The sequence below is a fragment of the Mus caroli genome, unplaced genomic scaffold (genome assembly GCF_978045245.1).
Source record: "Mus caroli unplaced genomic scaffold, Mus_caroli_1 scaffold_11, whole genome shotgun sequence".
NCBI classification, from domain to species: domain Eukaryota; kingdom Metazoa; phylum Chordata; class Mammalia; order Rodentia; family Muridae; genus Mus; species Mus caroli.
The window spans coordinates 40,397,434-40,420,063 of record NW_028227266.1 but is presented as its reverse complement, the minus strand read 5'-3'; the positions used below and the strand labels follow the sequence as shown (position 1 = coordinate 40,420,063).

At 46.8% G+C, this 22,630-nt stretch overlaps 1 protein-coding gene across 2 annotated transcripts in view; it reads left to right on the top strand.

Annotated features, from left to right (window-relative positions):
• Grik4 (glutamate ionotropic receptor kainate type subunit 4) overlaps nt 1-17,845 on the top strand; it is a 425,565-nt gene extending 407,720 nt beyond the window's left edge. For both annotated transcript variants that reach the window (XM_085844546.1, XM_085844547.1), the window contains 3 exons: nt 673-801; nt 13,731-13,849; nt 17,067-17,845. In XM_085844546.1, the coding sequence (XP_085700672.1) occupies nt 673-801; nt 13,731-13,849; nt 17,067-17,423 (605 nt within the window). In that variant the 3' untranslated portion in view covers nt 17,424-17,845. The remainder of the gene's footprint in view (nt 1-672; nt 802-13,730; nt 13,850-17,066) is intronic.
• The last annotated feature ends 4,785 nt before the right edge of the window (nt 17,846-22,630 follow it).

Below are 22,630 nucleotides of genomic sequence, written 5' to 3'. Positions count from 1 at the left end.
TGGAAAATTTTTCAAAGAATTGTATTCAACAGAGAGAAGCCTCTGTTCAGTGGAGAAGAGGCAACAGGGATACCGAGTGATTGGCAGGGCAGCAGGCTCTGGTGAACTCAGCTATGAGAGCTGGGTACATCTGGTGACTGGCTTCTCCATGCAGAAGGACGAGAGGATGCTCTGGTTAACTCTTCTTTCAGTGGTTGATGGCTGGTTATGGTAAATGATTATAAGGTATACTGTGACAATAGTCACAAGCTCCCAAGAAATGAATCGATGTGACGTAGAAAGTTGAACATTTGACTGGGGGAGGGGGTTGTGCCACATGAACTCACATGATGGCTTCCTAGAGCCTAACGGGCATATCTCCATCCAGTTTCCTGAGTGTCATTGTGCAGCTCATTGAGTTCTGATAGACCCTCTATTTAAATTTGAAAGTGAAGGTGCTAGGCACTGAGATGAGTAGCACAAATGTCTGGGAAGCCATTACTCAGCCCATGCTGGGTCTTTGATCATAAGATGACCATGTTGGTCATGTGACAGAAAGGAAGTGGAGGAGCTAAGAAGGTGTAAACCAGAAAGCCCTTCTTTTAGCAGGCCAGGAAGGATGCTGGGAAGGGGAGCACCATGTGCCTAGGAGAACAATGACATCATGCCTTGGGTTTTCCTTTGACTCCATAGGCTCAGTGTTCCGGGATGAGTTCGACCTGGCCATTCTCCAGCTGCAGGAGAACAACCGCCTAGAAATTCTGAAGCGGAAGTGGTGGGAAGGGGGAAAATGTCCCAAGGAGGAGGACCATAGAGCCAAAGGTAAGGAGGACCACAGAGCCAAAGATGAGCACCCTTGGCTCTTCCCCCTACTTGACAGAACCAACATGGCCTTGTTATACAGCACAAAGTTCAAGCAATCACTTGTAAGATACTTTGACACCAAAGCCTAGATTGGGCTGCTAGGAACCAGACCTATCCCAGAGTCATTTCTGCTATAGGCACCAGTGTCTCCTTCACACAGAGACCCTAGAGATGCTAGCTATGTTATCTGAATCTACCCCTAAATTCCAATGTCATTGTCACCAGCCTGGCCCATAGCTAAGTGGTATTCTTTTCTATTGCTGTGATAAGAGATCAAATGAAGGTATGGTGTCAGGAGCAAGTAACTAGGGACTCGCAGCCTGAATGGCAAACACCAAGGAGAGAGCAAACTGGAAATGGCCCATGGCTTTGAAACCTCTAGGCCCATCCTCCAGTGACATCCTTTCCCCAGAAAGACCACACTTCCTTAGACTCCCCAGTGAGCATCACCGACTGGAGACCAAGTATACAAATGTTATGGGGGACATTCTCGTTCAAGTCCACACATCTGTCCTTCTCCCTTCCCTCCTATGTGTCTTGACAGTGGCCAGAGTGATTCATGTTTAAGATGCAAATTAGACCACAGCATCCTTCTGCATGAGCCTTTCAGCAACTTCCTATCTCACTCAGAATAAGTTTCAGGTTCCCTGGAGTCTCAAGGCCCAATGTGATCTATCCCCCCCCCAATACTCTCTGGTTTATTTCTGAAACTCCCCAAGCCTCCCTCATTCTGCATCTACCCTGGAGCCAGAGCCCCCAGGCTCCCTCAGAAAGGACTCCTTTCCCTTCTACCCAAACCTTTTACTTTCAAGGCTGTACTACAACTGCACAGTATCTCCTAATTCTTTATTTGCTCACTTTCTACTTTTATTAGAGTGAAGATTTTATAAGGGTGGGTGGGGTTTGTCTTCCCAAGGCCAGCATAGGATATTTTCTCGAAAGAAAGAAAGAGAGGATGGTTGAGTGAATGGATGGTTGGGTGGATGGACATATGGACAGACAGATGGATGGTAAATAAAAGAATGAACACTACATTGGCTTGAATGCAAAGCAGCCACAGATTGTTTGTGCAGTAAGGAGTGCGGAGTGTCCCTGAGCACCCAGGAGAGACAGGTGAGTTCTGATTATGCCTAGCACAGACTCACTGATGCCTGCTAGTTATTTTTTGGATAGCTCATATTCTCAATGTATACTGACTTGGACACTAAATCATCCGGTCACCCTTGCAGTCTACTTGCAGCCTTGCTAAAATATGCAACAGATTTACCTGTGCATGCTCTCCCTTCGAAAGGAGTAGGATGAAGGAGAGCAAGCACTTGCCTTTCTGCTTGGCATGAGTGATTATCCCCACAAGACATTGAGAGCCACTGTGTTTCTAAGTGCTTCTATGTAGGCTTCCATCTGGCAAGGCCAGGTCTTAGGGATATGGCTCTAGGAGGCTGGTTATAAATAATGTAAAAGAAATCCTGCCTACTTAGCCATACACTTCTTGGGATGCTCCCTTCACGAAGGCTCGAGCCACCCATTGGGGTGGCCATGAATGGGCATGGGGCATTGGCAGATCTCATTTGAATCCCAGCTCCACCCATTGCTAGTCGGTAACTGTAGGCATCTGTTACTATTGCTGAGCTTACTTCTGCATTTGTGATGACTATAGAACCCAGCTGGACTATAGACTTGCTGGGAAGGTGAGTCAGAGGTTGGAGAATACTAGGTTCTGTTCATAGGAAGGGCCCAGAGCATCCCAATTTATTGCTATTATTGCTCTGCTCTGGAACGTGGGCCACGTTACTCTGAGAATCCCAGGATGGTCTGTTCTGTTCTATATCTACAGAGGACTCATTTCCAACTGTCAGCCGGCCAGTCATCCAACAACAGGAGATACTGAGGTATAATGAGGTCTGTTGTTCCTGGGGAAAAAAGCAAGTCATACAGCCTTAGCATTAAAGGTCTTGAAGTTTCAGGAAAGATTATCAAAAAGCCTCAGTATTGGCCAGACTACAGGGAGAGACTGGGTTGAGTGTTGAGGGGACAGTTACATTTTATTCGAGGAAGAAAATAATGAGGGAAATACAGAGCAAAATGTCAGGACATGCTTACAGATTGGGTATAACAAAGTAGATTTTTGAAAATGCCCAGATCCTAAGCAGGTAAGGACAGTGTGAAGAGGGCATGGCATCACATCACACTGCATCGCATCGCATTGCATTGCATCACATCGCAGACGGATAAGCAGCATAAGGAAGGATAGGGAAGCTAAGAAGGGCAATGCACAGGGGCTGTGTGGAGCAGGTGAAGCCTTGGCTCCACACACGGGCCACTTTGAGGAAGTTGGCTGTAGATGTTGGAGGTTCTAGAGAAGACTGCTCTGGAACTGCAAGAGCCGGTCTTGGATGTGGTGTCAGAAATTATTTGGAGAGCATCTCTGATCCCAAAAGACAGCTATTGCCTTAGGAGATGCACTGTCTGAACAATTCAAACTCATGGTGGATGTGATGCTGTTGAAGGGTCAGACTCTGTGTTTGCTAGAGAAGTATTTGGAAATGCAAACATTTTCTTGTTGTGGGCTGAAGGAAAATGATAATGTTGATGATGTAAGTTAACAAAACACTCAAAGCTACCAGGTTCGGCAAAAAAAAAATGGATAAAAGGATGGACTTATCAGGGTATGTTGGGTTCTGGCCAGGAGACTGCTCCATGCTGACATCTACCGCTAGTGTCACTCCCAGAATGAGCTGAGGATTGTAAGAGCTACAGAGAGATCTTTTTGTCATTGTTAGAGTTTGGAAAAATTCCAGAATTAGATGACATACCACAAACAGGGTAGCGGCATGGGGACAGAGGGCAGAGAAAGCAAAAGGCCTGAAGTTTCCCAAGTTTCCCAGACAAGAACATTGGAAATCTGGGTGTAATGAGTAGAAGAGGAGATGCCCACCCACTTGCTATGAAACATCATGGTCCCTTCCCACCCTATGGCCAAACGTACATCCAGTGAACGAGGAAAAAAGACATAGAGGAGATGCTGAATTTTACCTGAATTTAAACAAACAAACAAAAAACCTACTGAGAAGTCTGTGTGCTTGGCACTGGAATGAAAATTGAAGTTTGAGGTAGAAGTTTATTCACAGGAAAATTAAAGGTATTCTCGGCAGTTGTTGGCTTTGAAAACCCTTCCGTGTTCCACAGAGGTTTATGGAGACTGATTAGACATCAGAGGTGGAGGTAGAGGGAAGAGGGAGACTGATGGGAGTCAGCCTCCCCAACCCCCTCCCCCCCCTTCGCCCCCCCCCTCCGGAGAATGATAAAACGGCATGGTCGGGAGGCCTCGTTGTGGTGTTCATGGAGACCAAGTGTTCTCTGGCATAGAGGGAAGAACAGACAGAAGAAAAGGAAGCCATCAGTGGAGTGACCCTGCCCAGGTCGCTGAGCCTCAGGAGACATCTGGGTCTTCCCAACCTGCCAGCACTAACTTGCCTTTGGAACCCAAGAGCAAGCACTGTTCTAAGAGCCAAGGTGAGGGAGCAGGGCCGTCTGGAGGACGCTGCACACATTTCCATGAAAACCACAATGTCAGCTGCCTGCCCAGCCATAGCAACCGAGGCCATCTTCATACAGCGACCCCTCTTCTGCCATGGCTGAAATCCAGACAAATTGTTCAAAGATGCTCGAGCCTCCTTGGCCAAGCAAAATTCCCTCATGACTTCTTACAGGCCATCTTGGAAGTCCTGGCCCAAGCGCTGTGTTTTTTTCTCTGGCTAATTACCCATTGTATTTATCTTTGCCTCTAACTCAGACTTGGAGGAGCAGCAGGACATAAAAGATCTCCTTGAAGTCTTTAAATGGCCACCAAGAGGTGAGCCATGGAAGCTTTTCCCCTTGTGTCTGAGATAGCAGGGGTTTTAATTTGCGTTCCCCAGCAGCTCTTGGGTCATCTTTCCTTTTATAGTTTGCACCAGTTGGCTTTCATGTGTGCCTAAAGAAACGAGGGGACTGTGGAACAGCAGAGAGATGGAGGTGACAGGAAGTGGGAGGGGGGCCTTTTTTTCCCCAGAGACCTCTGAAACTGCCAGCAACTGCCAGCACTTTGGTCTCAATTAAAATGTACCAGACAACACGCGGGAGCCTAATGTAATCCGTTTCTGCTTTGTTATCCTATTAAAATGCACAAAATTTCAAAGAAAGGGAACTGATGCTTACCCTACTTTTAATCGAGCATTACAGCTCAGACACCAAGGCCGAGAAGAATCGGAACACCGAGGTAATGCCTCCTATCTCAAGCCTCCTTAACGGGGCCTTATTTGGATCTTGTAAACGGAACAACATTTCCCTCTTCTTGTCATAACCTCTTTTGTCTGTCCCTTCCTGAAGCTTGGCGATCAGCTACCTTCCTGCAAACACTGAGACATAAGATAGCAGATCCTGTGGAAGAGTGGAAATAACAAAAAAGGCCAGGTTGCACTCCAAGCTGTTTTCATTTTGCTTGGGTTTTCTCTCTCTCTCTGTGTCTCTGTCTCTGTCTCTGTCTCTCTGTCTCTCTGTCTCTGTCTCTGTCTCTGTCTCTGTCTCTCTCTCTCTCTCTCTCTCCCTGTCTCTGTCTCTGTCTCTGTCTCTCTCTCTGTCTCTGTCTCTCTCTCTCTCTCTCTCTGCCTCTCTCTCTCTAATGTATTTTATTTGTTTATTTTCTCACCATGCTCCTATAAAAGGAAATCTTGCTAGCCATTCTCAGATGCCAGCATCCCATGCAAAGGGATTGGATTACCAAAGGCTTCGCAGAACAATCACCAGACAAAAGGTGGTGGGTGAACCCCAAGGAAATTGAATACCTTTATCTTGAAAAACATGAGCTCATAATCAAGGCTTCAAAGGAAGACAAATACTCCATCAGGCTATGAAAATCGGGGTCCCCTTTCAAGAATGGCACAGAGGCAGTGCTGTTGACTTTTGGAACCTTTGGATAACAGGAAGTTTGCTGTCTGGCACAGTGGGAATGAAAGCTTGAGACATCTTAGGGAGAGTGGGGGTGGGGAGGGGGAATGAAGGACTCTGGGGACGCATCCCTCTCTTTCTTTTCTCAGAAAGCCCAGCAGGCTCTCCTCTTTCTCTGGTTTCTTTGGAAAGCTCTGAAGGTGAGAACCGACTTTGGGAGTTTGATAGAAACCCAGAGAGATACTTCCAGGAAGCACCCCACCCCCACCCGAGTCGAGTCACACTGAACAAGGGGTGGCAGAGAAACTCCAGAGGATTGTCAGAAAACACAACAAGACCAGAAACGGAGATAAGTGGTGACCTGGCCAGTGTGCCATCAAGAAATACAGCCATTCTGAAGACCATACGACCCTCTGTCTGGAAACTGAGCCAAGATAAGCTGACACATCACTGCATCAAGCATCTGACATCATGTTTTGCAAGAGAGTAGGGGTTCCTGAAGTGAGCTTGTAGCTTGTATGTAGAATCCCTCACCCCTGCCACTTTGGCGGTTCTGGGCAATAAAGCCAGTTTTCAGGATGCCAGTTAAGTTCTATGTGCATCTACTATAGTGGAGGGATCACAGAGTGACCGGATTGCAGATTGCGAGTGTGGTGTGAAGGCTGAAGGCTCTGCTTTGAATCTAGATTTGGGTGTGGAACCTTGGGCAATGAATTTTAATTCTGTACTTTTGTTCCCTTGCCAGGAAAATGGAGCCACAACTTGTCAAGGGCAACTACAAGATTAAAGTTAAAATAGTTTTCAAGGGCAGAGTTAAAATCTTTAGCATGAAACCTTGCTCATAGTAAACACTCCTAAAGGGAGCCTTCATATTTTTAGAGCACACAACGTTGCCATCAGATTTATTTAGAAGTTGCCCATTAGCGATGAAAAGTTGGACAGTCCAAGTTCTCTGTCTTTTTAATGTTTTTATGTAGCAGGAACAGTGGGTCTCTTTTCTAGCCTGTCTAATAATTGGAGGAGATTTGGAAAGTGGGATGTTTGAGCTTGTATTATGGGCCGTGATGAAGTGTGCCTCTCCCGTAATTGCAAGCTTTCTCTAGTGCGTCTTCCAAGTTTGTATCCTTCTTCCTGATTTTCCTCCACCTGTCTTTTCTAGAATCTGCCGGTTCTAAGTGAAAGATGTCACAGTGAGGGCAAGCAGAAATGGCAAGCTTTCTCCTTCATACTGCCATGCAATGCAAATTGTTACTGGGAAGGTCGTGTAGGTCACTCTATACACTCTAAAGGAGGAGCTGCTGTTTACAGCAAAGAGTCCCATGGAGATGGCCCTGTCTGATATGTCCACATGGCTATGGTGGGATGCGACTCTAAAATGATAGAAAGCCTCATGGTTCCAAGAATCTATGTTTGCATGAGATACTTTTGGAAAGTCTGACACTGCTCACAGCTTAGCACCTAGTACAGCGCCCAGATCAGGGAAAATGTACCACAAAGATGTGTTCATCAGCATCAAAGAGAACATATGATGTCACGTGTAGAGATCATGACTCTTGTCTGTCCTTTATATCTGTGTGGTGTAGCTGCCCCATACCCACGTACAAACCATTGTTCCAAAAGAGAACAGCATACATTGTGTCTTAGGTACAGATAGATACACTGTTACTTGGAATTCAGTTAAAGGTTGGGAGCTACGTCTACTGGAATCTCAGAAATGATTCTTAGCTAGGCTGAAAGGAGGGAGGGGCAGGTGTGTGATTTGAGTCTCTTCACTGAGGTATCTCCTGATGACGTCTGTTCCCCAATCACATTCCAGAGACAAAGAAAATAATGCATTTCATTTGGGAGCTAGTATTTGTATTTGTGGGCAATCTGTGAGTGACACCAGAGCTAGTATTTCACCAACCGGGGATTTGCGAGGAGACTCTGAATCTATTTGAGCTAATGTGTGCTGATTGCTGAAGCACAGCTGAGGCTCCGGCTCCGGGTGTCAGGAGGAAACCCCAGTTTTAAAGCCATCTGTCTAGGTGGCTTATGCACTGTCCTGTGTACTGGAGGGGGCAGAAATAGTGACTCGATGATTTCCTAGTCCCTCTTGCAGGTGCTAAGGCATCTGGAAGGGCGGCCAGGATCTTGCAGGCTGGAGCAAACCCCTCCCCAGCCCCAGCTGATGAATGGCTGTGTGCTGTAGAAGGCATTAGACTTCTAGGGGGATGACTGATGACAGTGTTAAGCAGAATGGCCCAGCTCTCTGAATGTGCCCCTCCCCCCTCCATCTGTTTCTCAGCTCTCACTCTGCCAGCAATCTATTCTTGCTTCTACTTTCCAATAACTTCCTAAAGGCATGGCTGGTATACAAACTTCGCTCTGAAGAAGAGGAAGAAGAGGCCACTCAGCCAGGAGTTAGCACGCTGGAGCCCACACCCATGATTAACAGGTTGGCCGTGAAAGTCGAGAATCTAGGAAAGAAAGACTGGGCCATTTGGTGACTCTTGGCCTCTACCAGCATCTCATTAAAGCCTCAGCTCCTTCTGAAAACATGTCTAGATCAAAGCAGAGTTACAAAGCTCTGGTCTTAGTGCACAGCACATAGTCCCTTCTTCCCCGCCCCAACTCATCTAACATGGGGACCTATCTCATGGATTTAGCCATGTGAGTGTTCTGCTGCCTTCAGAAGGTCTGGAACATCTGGCTGGAGCCCTCACTGAGAGTCACCATGGTTTACAGTTACCACAGACACATTTAATGAGGTCACAATGAGGACCCAGAGTTTTGTGTACTGTAGGCCTCTACATCTCAGCTGTCTATCTCTTTCCTTCTTTTTGGGGGGGAGGAGTGGGGCAGGCAGGGTTTCTCTGTGTAGCCCTGGCTATCCTGGAACTCACTCTGTAGACCAGGCTGGCCTTGAACTCAGAAATCCACCTGCCTCTGCCTCCCGAGTGCTGGGATCAAAGGTGTGCAGCACCACTGCCTGGCTATCTCTTTCCTTCTGATCTTTTATTTTTCTTCATTTTGTGTGTGGGTATATGTGGTGTGTGTGTGTGTGTGTGTGTGTGTGTGTGTGTGTGTGTGTGTGTATGTGTGTATGTATGTATGTGTGCGTGTGTGTGTGTTGATGTGTTCTCAGGAGTACAGGTACATGAGTGCCTGCATGTTTGTGTATGTGGAGTCCCTAAGACTGGTCTAGAATCTTCCTTGATCATTTCATACCTTTTCTTCTTAAGGTTCTAGCTCTCAATCAAACCCAAAGCTTACTGACCCTGCTAGTGTGGCTAGGCAGCTTGTTCTTTCCAAGGCTGGAATTATGGGCAAGCAATCACATTCATTGGGCAATGATGCAGAATTCTTGGTATCTGGACTCAGGCCTTCCTGCAGCCTCCTCTCCAGTCCATTCTGCCCCCCCCCCCAAGGCCTGGTTCTTCCCAATGAATTTAGTCTAATGAGAAATCTAGATTCATAAATGTAACTACCATGATTGTTGTGTACACACAATTAGAATGATGCACAGTGTGTTATTAGTGAGGTGCAAAGACAGAAGAGCTGACAGAGTTGTGTATGATCAGGTAAGCCACCAAGATAAGGTGGCCCCACGTTCAGTGATAATAGATGATGTTAGCCAGGATGTGTGTGTGTGTGTGTGTGTGTGTGTGTGTGTGTGTGTGTGAGAGAGAGAGAGAGAGAGAGAGAGAGAGAGAGAGAGAGAGAGAGAAAAGAAATGCTGGACTAGTTATTTTTTGCGCTATCTATTAGCAGATAACCTGACAGACGCATCTGTGGGGAGGAGGAATTTAATTTGATTTTCAGTTTCCAAGAAATTTCAGCTCCCTGAGGAGGGAAGGCAAAGGTACGGTTCTGTCCACTGAAGCTCTCAAGCAGCGATTCTCAGCCTTCCTGATGCTGTAACCCTCTAAGACAGTTCCTCATGCTGTGGTGACCCCCCCCCCACCATGAAATCATTTTCATATCAACTTTAGAACTGTAATTTTGCTTCTGTTATGAGTTGTAATGTCAATATTTTTGGAGATAGAGGTTTGTAAATGGGGTCATGGTCACAGGTTCAGAACTGTTGCTTTAAGCTATTTGAAGAGGCCCACATTCACATGGCAGCCAACCAGAAAGCATCAAGAGGCCAGTCCGAGTCAGAGGGGGCCTAGCCTGCTAGTGACCCATGTCTGCTAGCTGAGCTCCACATCCCAAAGGTTCCACAACCTTTTGCAAATGATGCCACCAGCTGGAAACCATGTGTTCAAATGCATGAGCCTTAGGTAATATTTCAGACCCAAAGCCACAGAAGTGCCTGAAAGGATTCAAAGTGCACAGACAGAAGCACCAGGGCATGCTGGGAAATGCAAGCAATTCTGTGTCGCTAGCAGTGATGTCACAGGATTTACGCTTTGAAAAGATCAGTTTGATGGAGGGTGGAGTTGAACAGGAAATGCTACTACATGCAGAGACATCATTTTGAAGTCGATGCAGTAGTCCAGGCAAGGGTTGGGGAAGACCTGAAGCAGGAAGGAGATGGGATGGGTAGAGAGAAGAAGATCAAGATAAAGCCAAAAGGACTTGATAGTAACCAATGCTTGAGAGGCAAGAGACCAAGAGCAAGCCTGGGTGACTGGTGAGGTTCAAAGAGGGCATCAAGCAGCGGTTTTATAAAGAGCCAAGAAGGGGAGTGGATTGATAGGGTCCAGTGCTAAGGTGATTGACAGGGTCCAGTGTTAAGGAGATTGACAGCATCCAGTGCTAAGGTGATTGACAGCATCCAGTGCTAAGAGAGGCTGTGTAAGATCAAGGCTGGGAAATGTCCCTGAGCCGGAAAACAAAACGTGGGCAGTGCTATCAGAGGAACAAGCCACTGTCACATGCAAGGGCAGCAGGTGATGCCAGAGTGTGAGAGCTAACTAGCATTCACAGAAGTAAATCCAGATTAGTAAATTCATTTTCTCCTTCAGGGCCTAAAAGCTTCTCAGGTGTTCAAAATTATGGTTAAGGTCTGAAAAGAAAACTATCAGCTTCCCAATGCACAAAGAAAACTTGCAAAATTAAATTAAGACATGTTTAATTAAATATCTCCAAAATGGAACATTGTTCCAACTTCATTAATTTTTAAATTTAATATTCATAAAACTGCATCTCATTTAGATGCAATTTTGGGGTTAGATTTTTCTCATTTTACAAACATTCCCTTCTATGCAGCGAGGGCTGAGAAATCACAGTCAATTGTCAATTAACTATTTCTTTCTGCTCTGTAAAACCAGAAGCGAAGAAATTTTAGGTGCATTTGGTTGTAAAATGTTGGGTGCATTTTCTTCCACCTGCCTTGATGTGGGATGGAGTTCCCAAATGTATGTGTTCAGAGTGTCTTAAAATGGTGCTAATGTTGACAGCTGTGTTTGAAGGTTCACAAAGATAGAGAAGAGAGAGGAAGGGCATTGGGTGGGCAGAATTGGAGTAGTCAAGGGTCTGAGAAGGGAAAGACATGACCTGGAGAGAGCCAGTGAAGAGAGGAAGATGGAGGAGGTTCAGGAGGAAACTGCTGGGGAGATAGGGAATGTAGGCAGGGCACAGGTGACAGACAGGTCCAGAGAGGAGAAGCGCACCCTTCCAGAAGCAGGAGGGAAGAGCTCTTCTGGGAAGCCCTAGTCTTCTTCTCCATCTCATATAGATCTATCTTCAAGTGCTGGGGTTATCTTAGAGGGTCCCAACATGACCCAAGGACTCCCTTCACCTGGGCAGGTGGCCATCCTCACCATCACCAACGTCACTTCTCTTGGCTGGGCTGGCTGGAGTGCTTTGAGAAGTCATGGGCTATAACAGTCCCCCCCCCCCACCGTCTCACCACTCCTTACCCATGGGCTGGAGCATCCACCTTCAGACCACAGCCAGACCCTTGGGCATACTCTTTCTTTCTTAAGAGACCCCTTATGTCTCATCCCCCAATCCATATGAATTCTGATATTCCTATATTCAAATGTCTTCTGTCCCCAGTGGCCCAGGTGAGACAGGCTGGTATTTAAATTAATCGAAGCCAGTTTCCTCCCCCATTTTTAAGACCCCTGCCATGGATTAATAATTGGGATGGAGGCCCCTGCATCAATTGGTGCAGAGTTGGAAGAGCTGACCCATGAATCTGCAGACTGGAGTGCATGATCTGATAAAATTATAGCTTGTGTGAAGCCTCAGGACCACTGAAAGCAGACCATCATCTGGGCAGAGAATGCAGTATACTGTATTGCTTGAAGAAAGAAAAGAACTGACATCCTTCGGGTTCTTTATAATGAGAAACCCAAGGTGTCTTGAAATGGCCAGGTAGCATCCAATTCCTGTTCCTTTCTGTGGAGCATCTTGTGTGGTGCAAAACTGGCTCTTCCCAGCTATAGCATAGCCCAGTGCCCCATGACAACTTAACAGAGATCAGACATGAAATAATTCTAAAGAGAATAGGACTTCAGCCTTCCTGCCACCAGTTTCTTAGGTAGAAGAGGCTTTTGATCTCTTGTTGTAGTCTCCATTCAATCAATGTGTTTTGGGTGCTTCTCTAAGTTTGGTTTCTCCACAAATCAAAGAAAGCATCAAATTGGCTAAACTCACCAAGCTGCAAATGAAAAAGCCCATAATCATTCTATAAATCCATATCAAGATATCTTTAGATTATTAAAATTAGTTATGACCCAATTTTAAAGAACTTAAAAATGCATAAATGCTTCTTGTCTTAGTTAGGGTTTCATTGCTGTGAGCAGACACCATGACCAAAGCAACCCTTATAAAGGAAAACATTTCATTGGGGCTGGCTTACAGTTTCAGAGGTTCAGTCCATTATCATCATGGTGAGAAGCATAGCTGTGTGCAGGCAGACTTAGTGCTGGAGGAGCCAAGAACTCTACACCTTGATCCAAAGGCAGCCAGGAGAAGACTGTCTTCCTTGCTAGGTGGATCTTGGGCATTCGGAAACCTCAAAGCCTGCCTACACAGTGACACACTTCCTCCAGTCAGGCCATACCTAGTCCAACCTCCTAATAGTGACATTTACCGTGGGCCAAGCACATTCAAACTACCACACTCCCCAAAATAACAATTTGAAACTAGTTGTAGGCCTGCCTAGCTAGGGAGAAAAATCACCTGAAAAGCTTATTTCAAACAGAGTTCTGGAGCCGGTGAGATGACTCCATAGGGTGCCTACTGCCAAACATGATGAGCTGCATTTGATTCCCAGAGCCTACGTGGTAGAGGGAGGGGGGCCTTCTGCTGACAGTTATCTTCTGACCTCCATATGTGTGGGACCTATGTGTGAGTGCATGAGTGCACACACTGACACGCAAAGAAATAGATGTAAGAAATGATAACATTTTAGTAAGTTTAGTAAGCTTGTAAGTTTGATAACATTTTAGTCCTGTCTCCCGAGTGTCCAGGTCTAGAATTATTTCAGGGTTTGGAGATTTGAGATTTTGGAATAGTGACTGGCTGGGCATCCCCTGACCTGGAAATCTTTCTAAACTTCTCTGAAATCTAAACTTATTTAAGCAGATGCCGGAAAGCTTCAGACTTTAGAGATCTGGAGTAAGGTGACCAACCTATAATATGCTAGCGCTGGTGAATGTGATTCTTTTTATCTCCTTAGATCCCAAAACACACTGTGAGGATCACCTAGAAGCTTTAGAGTTTAAGGTATCCTGGTGCCAAGTTAGATTGGGCCTGCACCTGTCCCTTAAGACAATCCCCAGCTCCCAGCCCAGTACTGTCTCATGGTTTCTCAAATCCCCTCCATTCGCAGCTAGAGCTCCCTGCCCCGATTTACTGCAACCATTGTGCTTCTCTTTCAAAGGATGAATGAAATCCCTTCCAGGAATGAGTCTGGGTGACCATCTCCAAGACTCCCTCTGGCTGTTTAGGCAACCTTGAATTGCTGCAGTGTGTCTTCCCCTCCCTCAAAGTAATGGCTACTTCTCGTCACTCTCTTCCAGGCCTGGGGATGGAGAATATTGGTGGAATCTTTGTGGTTCTTATTTGTGGCTTAATAGTGGCCATTTTTATGGCTATGCTGGAGTTTTTGTGGACTCTCAGACACTCAGAAGCATCAGAGGTAAGCTTCCCAAGACTCCCAGTGGCACACGGGCCACAGCAGTGTGCAACACCTGGGTTCTACAAGCATTTCAGACAGGACCCGTGGAATGCTACCACAAGATACACAGAATGGTACAGTGGGAAGTATTTTAGTCCCCAGAGTAAATGATATGAGTACACACTGTTGCATCTTGATTGTGTAACCACAGAAAGGGCTCCGGATTCTCCTTGGACGCAGTCATCGAGTTAATATTGAGAAAAGATGTCTTATGAACAATAGACTTTAGTACAGTATTGTGGGTTGTGTATGTGAAAGTACCAGGTTTCTCATGTAAAGTATGATCTCAGACCTTCCATTTTGACTGTGTTTTTACCGTGCGTGCAAAAATCCTCAGAGATATCCCAACTTGAGGAAACTGGAGGTTCATTTTCTATCTTAGAGATTTTTAATAAATTTAATTCTCTAGATGAGGCTTAGAGGATAGGTTAATATCTACTTCGCATCTGTGGAAACTGTGAGAAGAATCAATGCTTTCTTCCATTGTTCCTCCCTCCCTCCCTCTCTCCCTCCCTTCCTCCTTCCCTCCCTCCCTCCCTAGAGAAGATGCACAAATCCTTGTGTGTTAATGTGTGCATTGTGAGAATTCTTTTAAAAACAATGCATTAGCCTATCAGCTCTGCTCTGGATATATATTCCTTAAGCCCCTCTCCTTTAACTTTTGCTGAGGAAATATCTCCCGACTGTACAGACAACACCCTGGAAGCCTATGGGGTGCCACCTCCTAGGATACTTGGACATGACTTCACTGCCTGCCAGTCACTTGGCTGTCTGTGCTCAGCTTATTCGTCTGTCCTCTGCTCCTGCATGAAGAGAGCTTGATTTCACTTCCCACTTCCTCCAAGAAATGAAGAGTAGCCAGCCCCTGTCTAAACATCCCCCTCACCTAAAAATATATGCATCAGGCCAGCTGCTGATGCTGCTGTCACTGGGGGTGCAACACTCGTAGCTACAACAGGAACTGATCCTGCCACTCCTCGTCTCTAAGACTGTTGGCCCTCTCTCCAAAATCCACAAGTGTGCCCTGGTTGTGCCTTTTAAAGAGTAGCGGTGTCACCATCACCGTGCTTTACGATGTCCTTCTCCTGAGCTAAGGACATTTGATAGCAGGATTGCTTCTCACTTCCTTGTCCCCCTCTCTGCCCTTGACCCTATTCCAGCCTGGCTTCTCTCTACCCTTGCTATGAAGGGTCTTTACCCCATTGCCTGACCTCTTCAGCAAAGAGCAAACCAAAGGGAACACATCATTCCCAGACTCTCTTGTCCTTTTAAGGAACATGGGTCCCTTCCCTGGTATGTCTGCTTCCAGTTCAAGTCCCCTCTCCCTTTGGCCATTCCTTAAATTCTGTTAATGCTTATGTATTCCATCTGAGACTGATTGGGTGTGTCTTTCACTCCCCATGAGACCTTTCCCATTTCTTCTCCTTCCTTTACTATGGACGAGCAGAAACCAACCATTCAGCCACCCCAGCACCAATGTAACCCTGACCTAAAGTGCTTACATGCCATGCCACAAGGACTCTAGACATGGAGGTACTTGGGTGTAAGAACTGCTTGTTATCCCTGTATTTCCATGGCAAATCACAGTGTTTGACCCACCGTAGATGGTAAATGAATGTTGTTATATTCTTGTCACACGAAACGGATCAAGCAGGTGGCAAGGGGGTTGTTGCCATAGTAATTATTAGAAGCGCAGGGGTTTAGTGGTTTGCCGAGAGTCTCTGTTAGTGACAGTGATGGGTCTAGAATCAGGGCTGAGAGCTTGTTCGGCCATATTCTATGAGCTGATATCTGCAGCGGCTTCGCATGGCTGTTTCTCCATAGAGCTTAGGCAGGGTCTGGACTTACATTGAAATTCAATGACTCCCAGACTGCTCTGATAGCTAAAATGAAAAGGAGGCTATATTGGCTGTGTGTCTATGGGGCAATATTTGTCCCATAGACAGAACACAAGAAAGAGGCTTCTGCCATCGTGGTCCCGGAGTGCCACTGTGGTCTCAGAGATGAGAACTCTGCCAAGTATGTTTGGGTTTTGGAGTTAGAGGTTTAAGTTCTAATTCTCAATAGAATGCTCGTTAGTGGGTTCTTTACAAAATATATAGTATTTCCCGAGTTCCTACCTATATATCTTCAAGGTGAATATTATAATGTTATTATAATATTAGTAGTAACAACAGTAACACATGTTTATAATTCTTTATCCATTGGTTGCCAGACCCCAAAAGCTAGAATGGCCCAAGCCCTTTGTGAGTTTGATACAAATGCTTTCCTTCACAAAGCCTAATTAATGTGCACCATCTCTGTTGCATTCATTGTGAACACACACAAACATTTCGCTGTAGAAATAGCAACGTGCTCAAATGGAGGGTGTCCTAGCCCCACAGGGTGTTAAACATAATACAGTGCTTGTGCATTGTGATGCCTTTTCTAAAATCTGGAATATTCTGCATTTTGAGACGCAGCTGGAGCCAAGCCTTTCCTATTAGGGGACTGTGGACCTTCAGATGTGCAAGCGTTTATTCCAGTGGTTTCCGGGGTACATCACCGCCAGCCGTTGGCAACTCCATTGAGGACAGTTTTAAAGAAGTCAAGGCTTGTGATGGCTTTGAACTGTCATGTTGGTGGAGATGAAAGAGAGAATAGGGAAGAAAAGGAGGCTGCTTCCTCTCACTGTATTTCTAGAATGTTCCTTTCCAGCTCAAACAACTCAATCGGGCATGGTGGGTAAAAGGCACAAGAATCTTTGGACTAAAGACAAACTGTTCATGAAGATGTTTTCAAATACCAGGCAGACTGATGTTTGAGAGAGTGTTTGTTTTAAGTAAGTTTCAAGATCCAAATTTCCCTGAGGTCAACGGATGAACTTTGCAGTGGTAGAAGAAGCTAAGCAGAGTGGGAGGACGTAGTGTTGGTGGGAATGTGTCAAAATGGCATCCTGTCTTTCCCAAGATGCTGCTATTGCTCTTTGAAGGTGACCAGAGATAGGGCATCATCTGGCAGAGCTGTTACATGAAGGCTGTTGGGGGTGCTTTTGAGCCTTAAGCAGGAGAGGGGAGAAGTCATTTAATCTCCTCACAGAAGATGAGAGAGATCCTCCCAATACCCATGCCTATAGACTCAAGGAAAATCAGGAGACTGGTTCTGAGTGGCTATCTGTGACCTGCGCTGTCTCCCCCAGGTGTCTGTGTGTCAGGAGATGGTGACAGAACTGCGCAACATCATCCTGTGCCAGGACAATATCCATCCCAGGCGGCGGCGCTCTGGAGGCCTGCCACCCCAGCCCCCGGTCCTGGAGGAGCGCCGACCCAGAGGCACAGCGACGCTCAGCAATGGCAAGCTATGTGGCGCCGGGGAGCCAGACCAGCTGGCGCAGAGACTGGCACAGGAGGCCGCCCTAGTAGCTCGAGGCTGCACGCACATCCGCGTGTGCCCAGAGTGCCGCCGCTTCCAGGGCCTGCGGGCGCGACCGTCGCCAGCGCGCAGCGAGGAGAGCCTGGAGTGGGACAAGACCACCAACAGCAGCGAGCCGGAGTAGTGGCAGCAGCGAAGGGAGGACCGTGGAGCCAGGCGGGGAGGCGGGAGGGCTAACGTTACTAGTTCCTTCTCTCCGGATTCAAGATTCAGTGACTTTACAAAGCGATCTGAGCCTGCTGCCCCAGCAGGAGGCGGATCCCCCGCCCTGTGGCAGAGCGGCCTATCCGAGATGAGACACTGCACCCACGTGGCAGAGACGCTGTCCCTCGTGGGCACAAGGACCCATCTCCTCCCAGAGAGCCTTTCCCTCACACTCAAATAAGTGGATTCTGGGTAGTGGGGCCCTGCCGAGAGAGCAGTCCAAGAACTGATGGCGTCATCCGTTGAATTCCCCCTAGGAAGGGGCCATTGTACCCTGGGTCTAGTTCTTACAGGAAAAAAAAAATTAAACTCAACAGGGAAGTTTTCTTTTCTGAATTTGTATATTTTTGTTGATGTCCTTTTCTTTCCTCTCATTTTTTTTCTTTTTTTTTTCTTTCCTGTCTCTTCTGGGTTCTGTTCTAAGGCTCGCTTGTCTTGTGCTTGGGGATGGAAGTCTGATCTCTCTCTCTCTCTCTCTCTCTCTCTCTCTCTCTCTCTCTCTCTCTCTCTTAGGTTTTGGAGTTGCAGGTGCACTGGGTTTCAGGTGCTGACTCTCCCACCCCCTCCTTCCCTCTCCCCCTCCTTTCCTCCCCCCCTCCCAGTGACTGATGTTTGGTGGTCTCCCTCTGCATAGAGAGACTAGGGTGAAAGTCCATCAAACAAACTTTTTAAATGCAACAAACAAGCAAGCCAACCGGAATGTAACCTTCCTGGAGATACTTTGAAATGCCGGGGTCTCTAAGGATTAATCTGGTTTTTCTTTTTCTTTACCCTTTTCATCTCTGAAAACAGAAGGAAGAGAGAATCTTTAAAGCATGCAGAGTATTGTATAAGGAGAAGGAGATGTGTATGCGTGTGTGATTTCCCCACACCTTGGTGGTCCTGACTTCCATTGCAAGGTACTACTCAGAGAAGAGAGAGACAGGGCGCCCAACGGGTATGACAGACTCTTCAACTGGATCTGCTTTTAGCTGAAGTTGGTAGCTGCCTCTGAAGCCCTACCCACAAGGCTCTTATGTATTGGGTCACTTTTTGGTACTAGACATGAAACCTGGATGCAACTGTGTGTGTGCCCACATGTGTGTGTGCATGTGTGTGTGTGTGTGCACACGCTCGCGTGCCTGCATGTGTGTGTGAGTGTGTGTGTGCCTGCATGCGTGTGTGTGTGTGTGTGTGTGTGTATGTGTGTGTGTGTGTGTGTGTGTGTGTATGTGTGTATGCTCCCATACATGTGAGAACCCAAGCACATATGCATGTGTTTATGAAACAGACTGCAAGTAGCCAACAACCTAGTTTCTGGGAAAGAGTGGAGGGTTTTAGCCCACCAGTGGCCGAGGAACTAGGAACCGGAACCGTGAGTTCAGATCTCCGTGTGGTCAGTAGTTTTCCTTGTGTGACTCAGGGTGAACTGTTTGACCTCTCTGCTGCAGCCTGGGAGTCAGCAATACTTTCCTAGGGTATCTTGGACCGGACCGCGAGGCTTGCAAGGTCTGATGGGAATACCCTCTCCATGGGAGGGCCAAGGCTCCCAAGGAGCCACTTGGCCTTTGTTCGGTCTCACCACTTCAGAATTCCATGAAGAGCTGTCATTTTTCGGATGGAAAACAAATTCTATGCAATTTCTGATAGTAACTTAGTAAACTCGGAGACTGGGAGGGGGGAGGGGGAGACAGCTGCCACCAACTCTACCTCCTGCACCTCCACCTTGAGCTGAGCTGATTTCACGTGGCTCCTGTTCTGAATGTACTAAAATAAAGACTTTTTTTTTTTTTTTTTAAGATGGGCTGAATCCCCTGGTGCTGCCTTTTGCGTAAGTTGGCATCCTGTCTGTGCCGGGATAGTTTGTTAGAGCTGCCACCCCGGGGCCAAGTTGTAACCCTAATTCTTCTGGATCCATGTAAGAGATGCCCTGCTGGTCCTAAACTGACCCCTTGCTGGTAACTCTGAAGCCCTTTTTCATTTTTCTCTATAACTGCCCAGTGGCAGCAAATTTTGTGGGACACTTAAGTTTTGTTTTGTTTTGTTTTTTTTCTTTTTGGTTTTTTTGTTTGTTTGTTTGTTTGTTTTTTGCCATTCCTTGTGGAAAAATACAGATTTGGTGGGAAGGACATTTGAAAGCTGACTGCCAGCAGTTGCCCCTCCCACCGCACCCCCCCCCCCAGCCCTTTCTCATGCTTCTGACTCCAGGATCCCTCCTGCCAGATCACATCTTGGACAGGAAGGTTTGTTTTTTAAACTCGTTTTTATGAGCAGGATATCTTGATCAATAGAAACTTTTTTTAAATGGATTAGTGAAGTAAATGTTCCCACGCATCATTTGTGATGTCTGTTTCCCATCCCTGCGTGGAGTAAGGAGGAGACTGACAGCACCAGGCAGCTTTCTTTAACTCCCGGGACCGTCTCTGCGCCTTCCTCCAGTTGCTACGTGCGTCCAGTTGCTACGCGCGTGCGTGAATCTGCTACCAGCTGTTTCTGGGCCTTGGTTTGTCTCCACACTTCATTCATGGGTCGTTGGCCTTCTTTCGCATCCTGTGTTTTCTATCTGACTCTGTGTACTATATAAAGCAGTTTTTTTCTTGTCTGTTTACCTTTCTTCGACTGGAATATTTACAATAAAACAAACCCTGAAATGTTAGTGACAGGTGCGAGGTGTTTTGAGTTTGGATGCCCGTGCCCACAGCCCACGTATAAAACTCCAAAAGAGACTAAAGCTAGGAGCCCACTTTCTATCTTACCCTCTGCCTACCCCACCTACCAGCTGCCTCTCCCTCTTCTCCTCTCTGCCCCCCTCCTCCCCCTGTACTTCCCTCTTCACTTCCCACCCCCTCCACCCTTTGTTCAGATCCCAGCAAAGTCTAGGTGGCTTCTTTCAGTTTTCAGGTCTGGGAGCCTGAGCCAATTCCTCCCCTCCACCCATACACCCCTCAAAACGGATATGCATGTTAATGGAGTTCAGGTTTGTAGGGTTTTTTTGTCTTCCTAAATGCACTTTCGCAGAATAGTCATCTACTGATACCCAGGGTAACTCTAGCCTGATATCACCCCAGATTCCACTGGGAGCCCGAAGATTACATCAATTAAAATATAATACTTTGCTTTATTTCTTTTAATTGCTCTACAGGGCCCCAACCGTCACAAGATCTCTACTTCAGAACCCAGGTGGGGTGTAAGTTGAGCATGTAGAGGTTGGAAAATCTTTTGGCTTCCTCTACTCCAATGCTCATGTGAGAATATTCATGCTGGGAACCTGCCAAGTGGCCCTCTTATTGGTTAGGTGAGACCGAAATATCATGCTAACCAGTCCATCTGGGACTGCTCTGTGAAAGTTCATTAGTTTGGGATTCCAAGGAGTTTAATTTTCTTTCAGATTCCAAAGAGGACTTCCCATTGGTATACAGGGCCAGGATGGAGCTATGGGTGCAGCTTGAGAGAGAGAGAGAGAGAGAGAGAGAGAGAGAGAGAGAGAGAGAGAGTGCAGTCTGTGGCCCTCCCATCTTCTTGGTGTTCACAAGGCAAAGTAGTCTGGGAATGATAAGAAAGGTCTGGTTCCCTGGCTGGCTGTCAGCCCTCAGGGTATAACAATGAGGCCTGTTTGGAGAATGCACAGAAGACAAGCTTTCAGAAAGATGTGTCTGGAAGCTGAGGCTTCCTATGAGGCCTGCTCATAAGAAAACCAAAATCTTAAGATGCTTTCGGCTTTGAAGACTTCTTCTGCCTTTCAGGAAAGGTAACTCCCTATACACACACACACACAGACACACACAGAGAGAGAGAGAGAGAGAGAGAGAGAGAGAGAGAGAGAGAGACAGACAGACAGACAGACAGACAGAGAGTGAGAGAGACAGACAGAGAGAGATGCCAGTCCCTACCAGGACCTAACTGAGACCACCCTCAGAGGCAGGCAACTTGGGGGTCCTCTGGTGTGCCTCAAAGATTAATGGTGGCATGCTTCCAAAAGACCTGTCCCATCGAGGAGGAAATTCCAGTGGAGTGGAGGTCGCCTTTCAAGTCTTAGAACCGGGTGGTCAACAACTTTACTAGCATTTAAGAACAAGGGGAGAGATATCCTTGCATTGTTGTTAGAACATGATTAGTCACAGTTCACTGGAGTCTCCAAATCCAAAGAATGGATATGATAACCCAGGCATCACCGTGAGGCAGCCCACAGAATCTGTGTTAGGAGAGGTAAGAAGGAAGTCCTATGAAAGCTGTACAAGAGATAACATCCTCTGACCAGGGATGGCAGGACAGGACCCGTGAAAGGGCATAAGGCAGCTGGGCATCTAATGTGGCTAGAGATTAACTGTGTGCATGCAAATGTTCCCTTGGGTGACACGTTCAAGGGAATCAGTGCACAGGCCCAGTGGCTGAAGTGGTGACACTGCAGAGTGGAGGTTGGACTGTGTGTGGTCCATACTTTATAGAGAGCCATGTTTCTCTTGCTGGAAGACAAGCTAAAGGGTCCCATTATCCTGTGATATTCCTCACACCCAATCTAGCTTTGTCTCTTGGCTATGTCAGAGAAGTCAGAGGGCAACAGAGATGGAAGGATCTTGGGATGAGGTAAAACTTTTCCCCACGGGTTGACAAGTGGTTAGGTAGTTCTTATTTCGCAACACCACTTTAGACTCTGCCGGAGCCGGAGAACCAAAGGAACAAAAGGCAGAGATCCAGTACCCCAAGCGGATAAAACTTACCTGTGAGAGAAAGTGGTGGGCCTGGGGAGATGGCTCAGTTGGTACGTGACTGCCTTTTACGCATGAGCACCTGAGTTTGAGGCTCAGAAGCCATATTGAAAAGCTGGGGTGCTGGAGAGATTGCTCAGCAGTTTGAAGCACTTTCTACTGTCCCTGAGGATTGGGGTGTGAGTCTCAGCCCCCACAACTGCCTGTAACCCCAGCTCTAAGGGATCTGTTGCCCTCCACTGGCCCCCACAGGTACCTGCACACACGTGGTGCACAGACATGCATGCAAGCAAAAACACTCACACACATAAAAAAGATCTTGGGAGATGACCACAGCCTAGCCTACTTAGTAAGCTGGAGGGCAACGAGAGACCCTGTCTAGATAGATTTTTTTTTTAAATTGGACAGCACACGAGGAACATCACCTGAGGTGGTTCTCTGA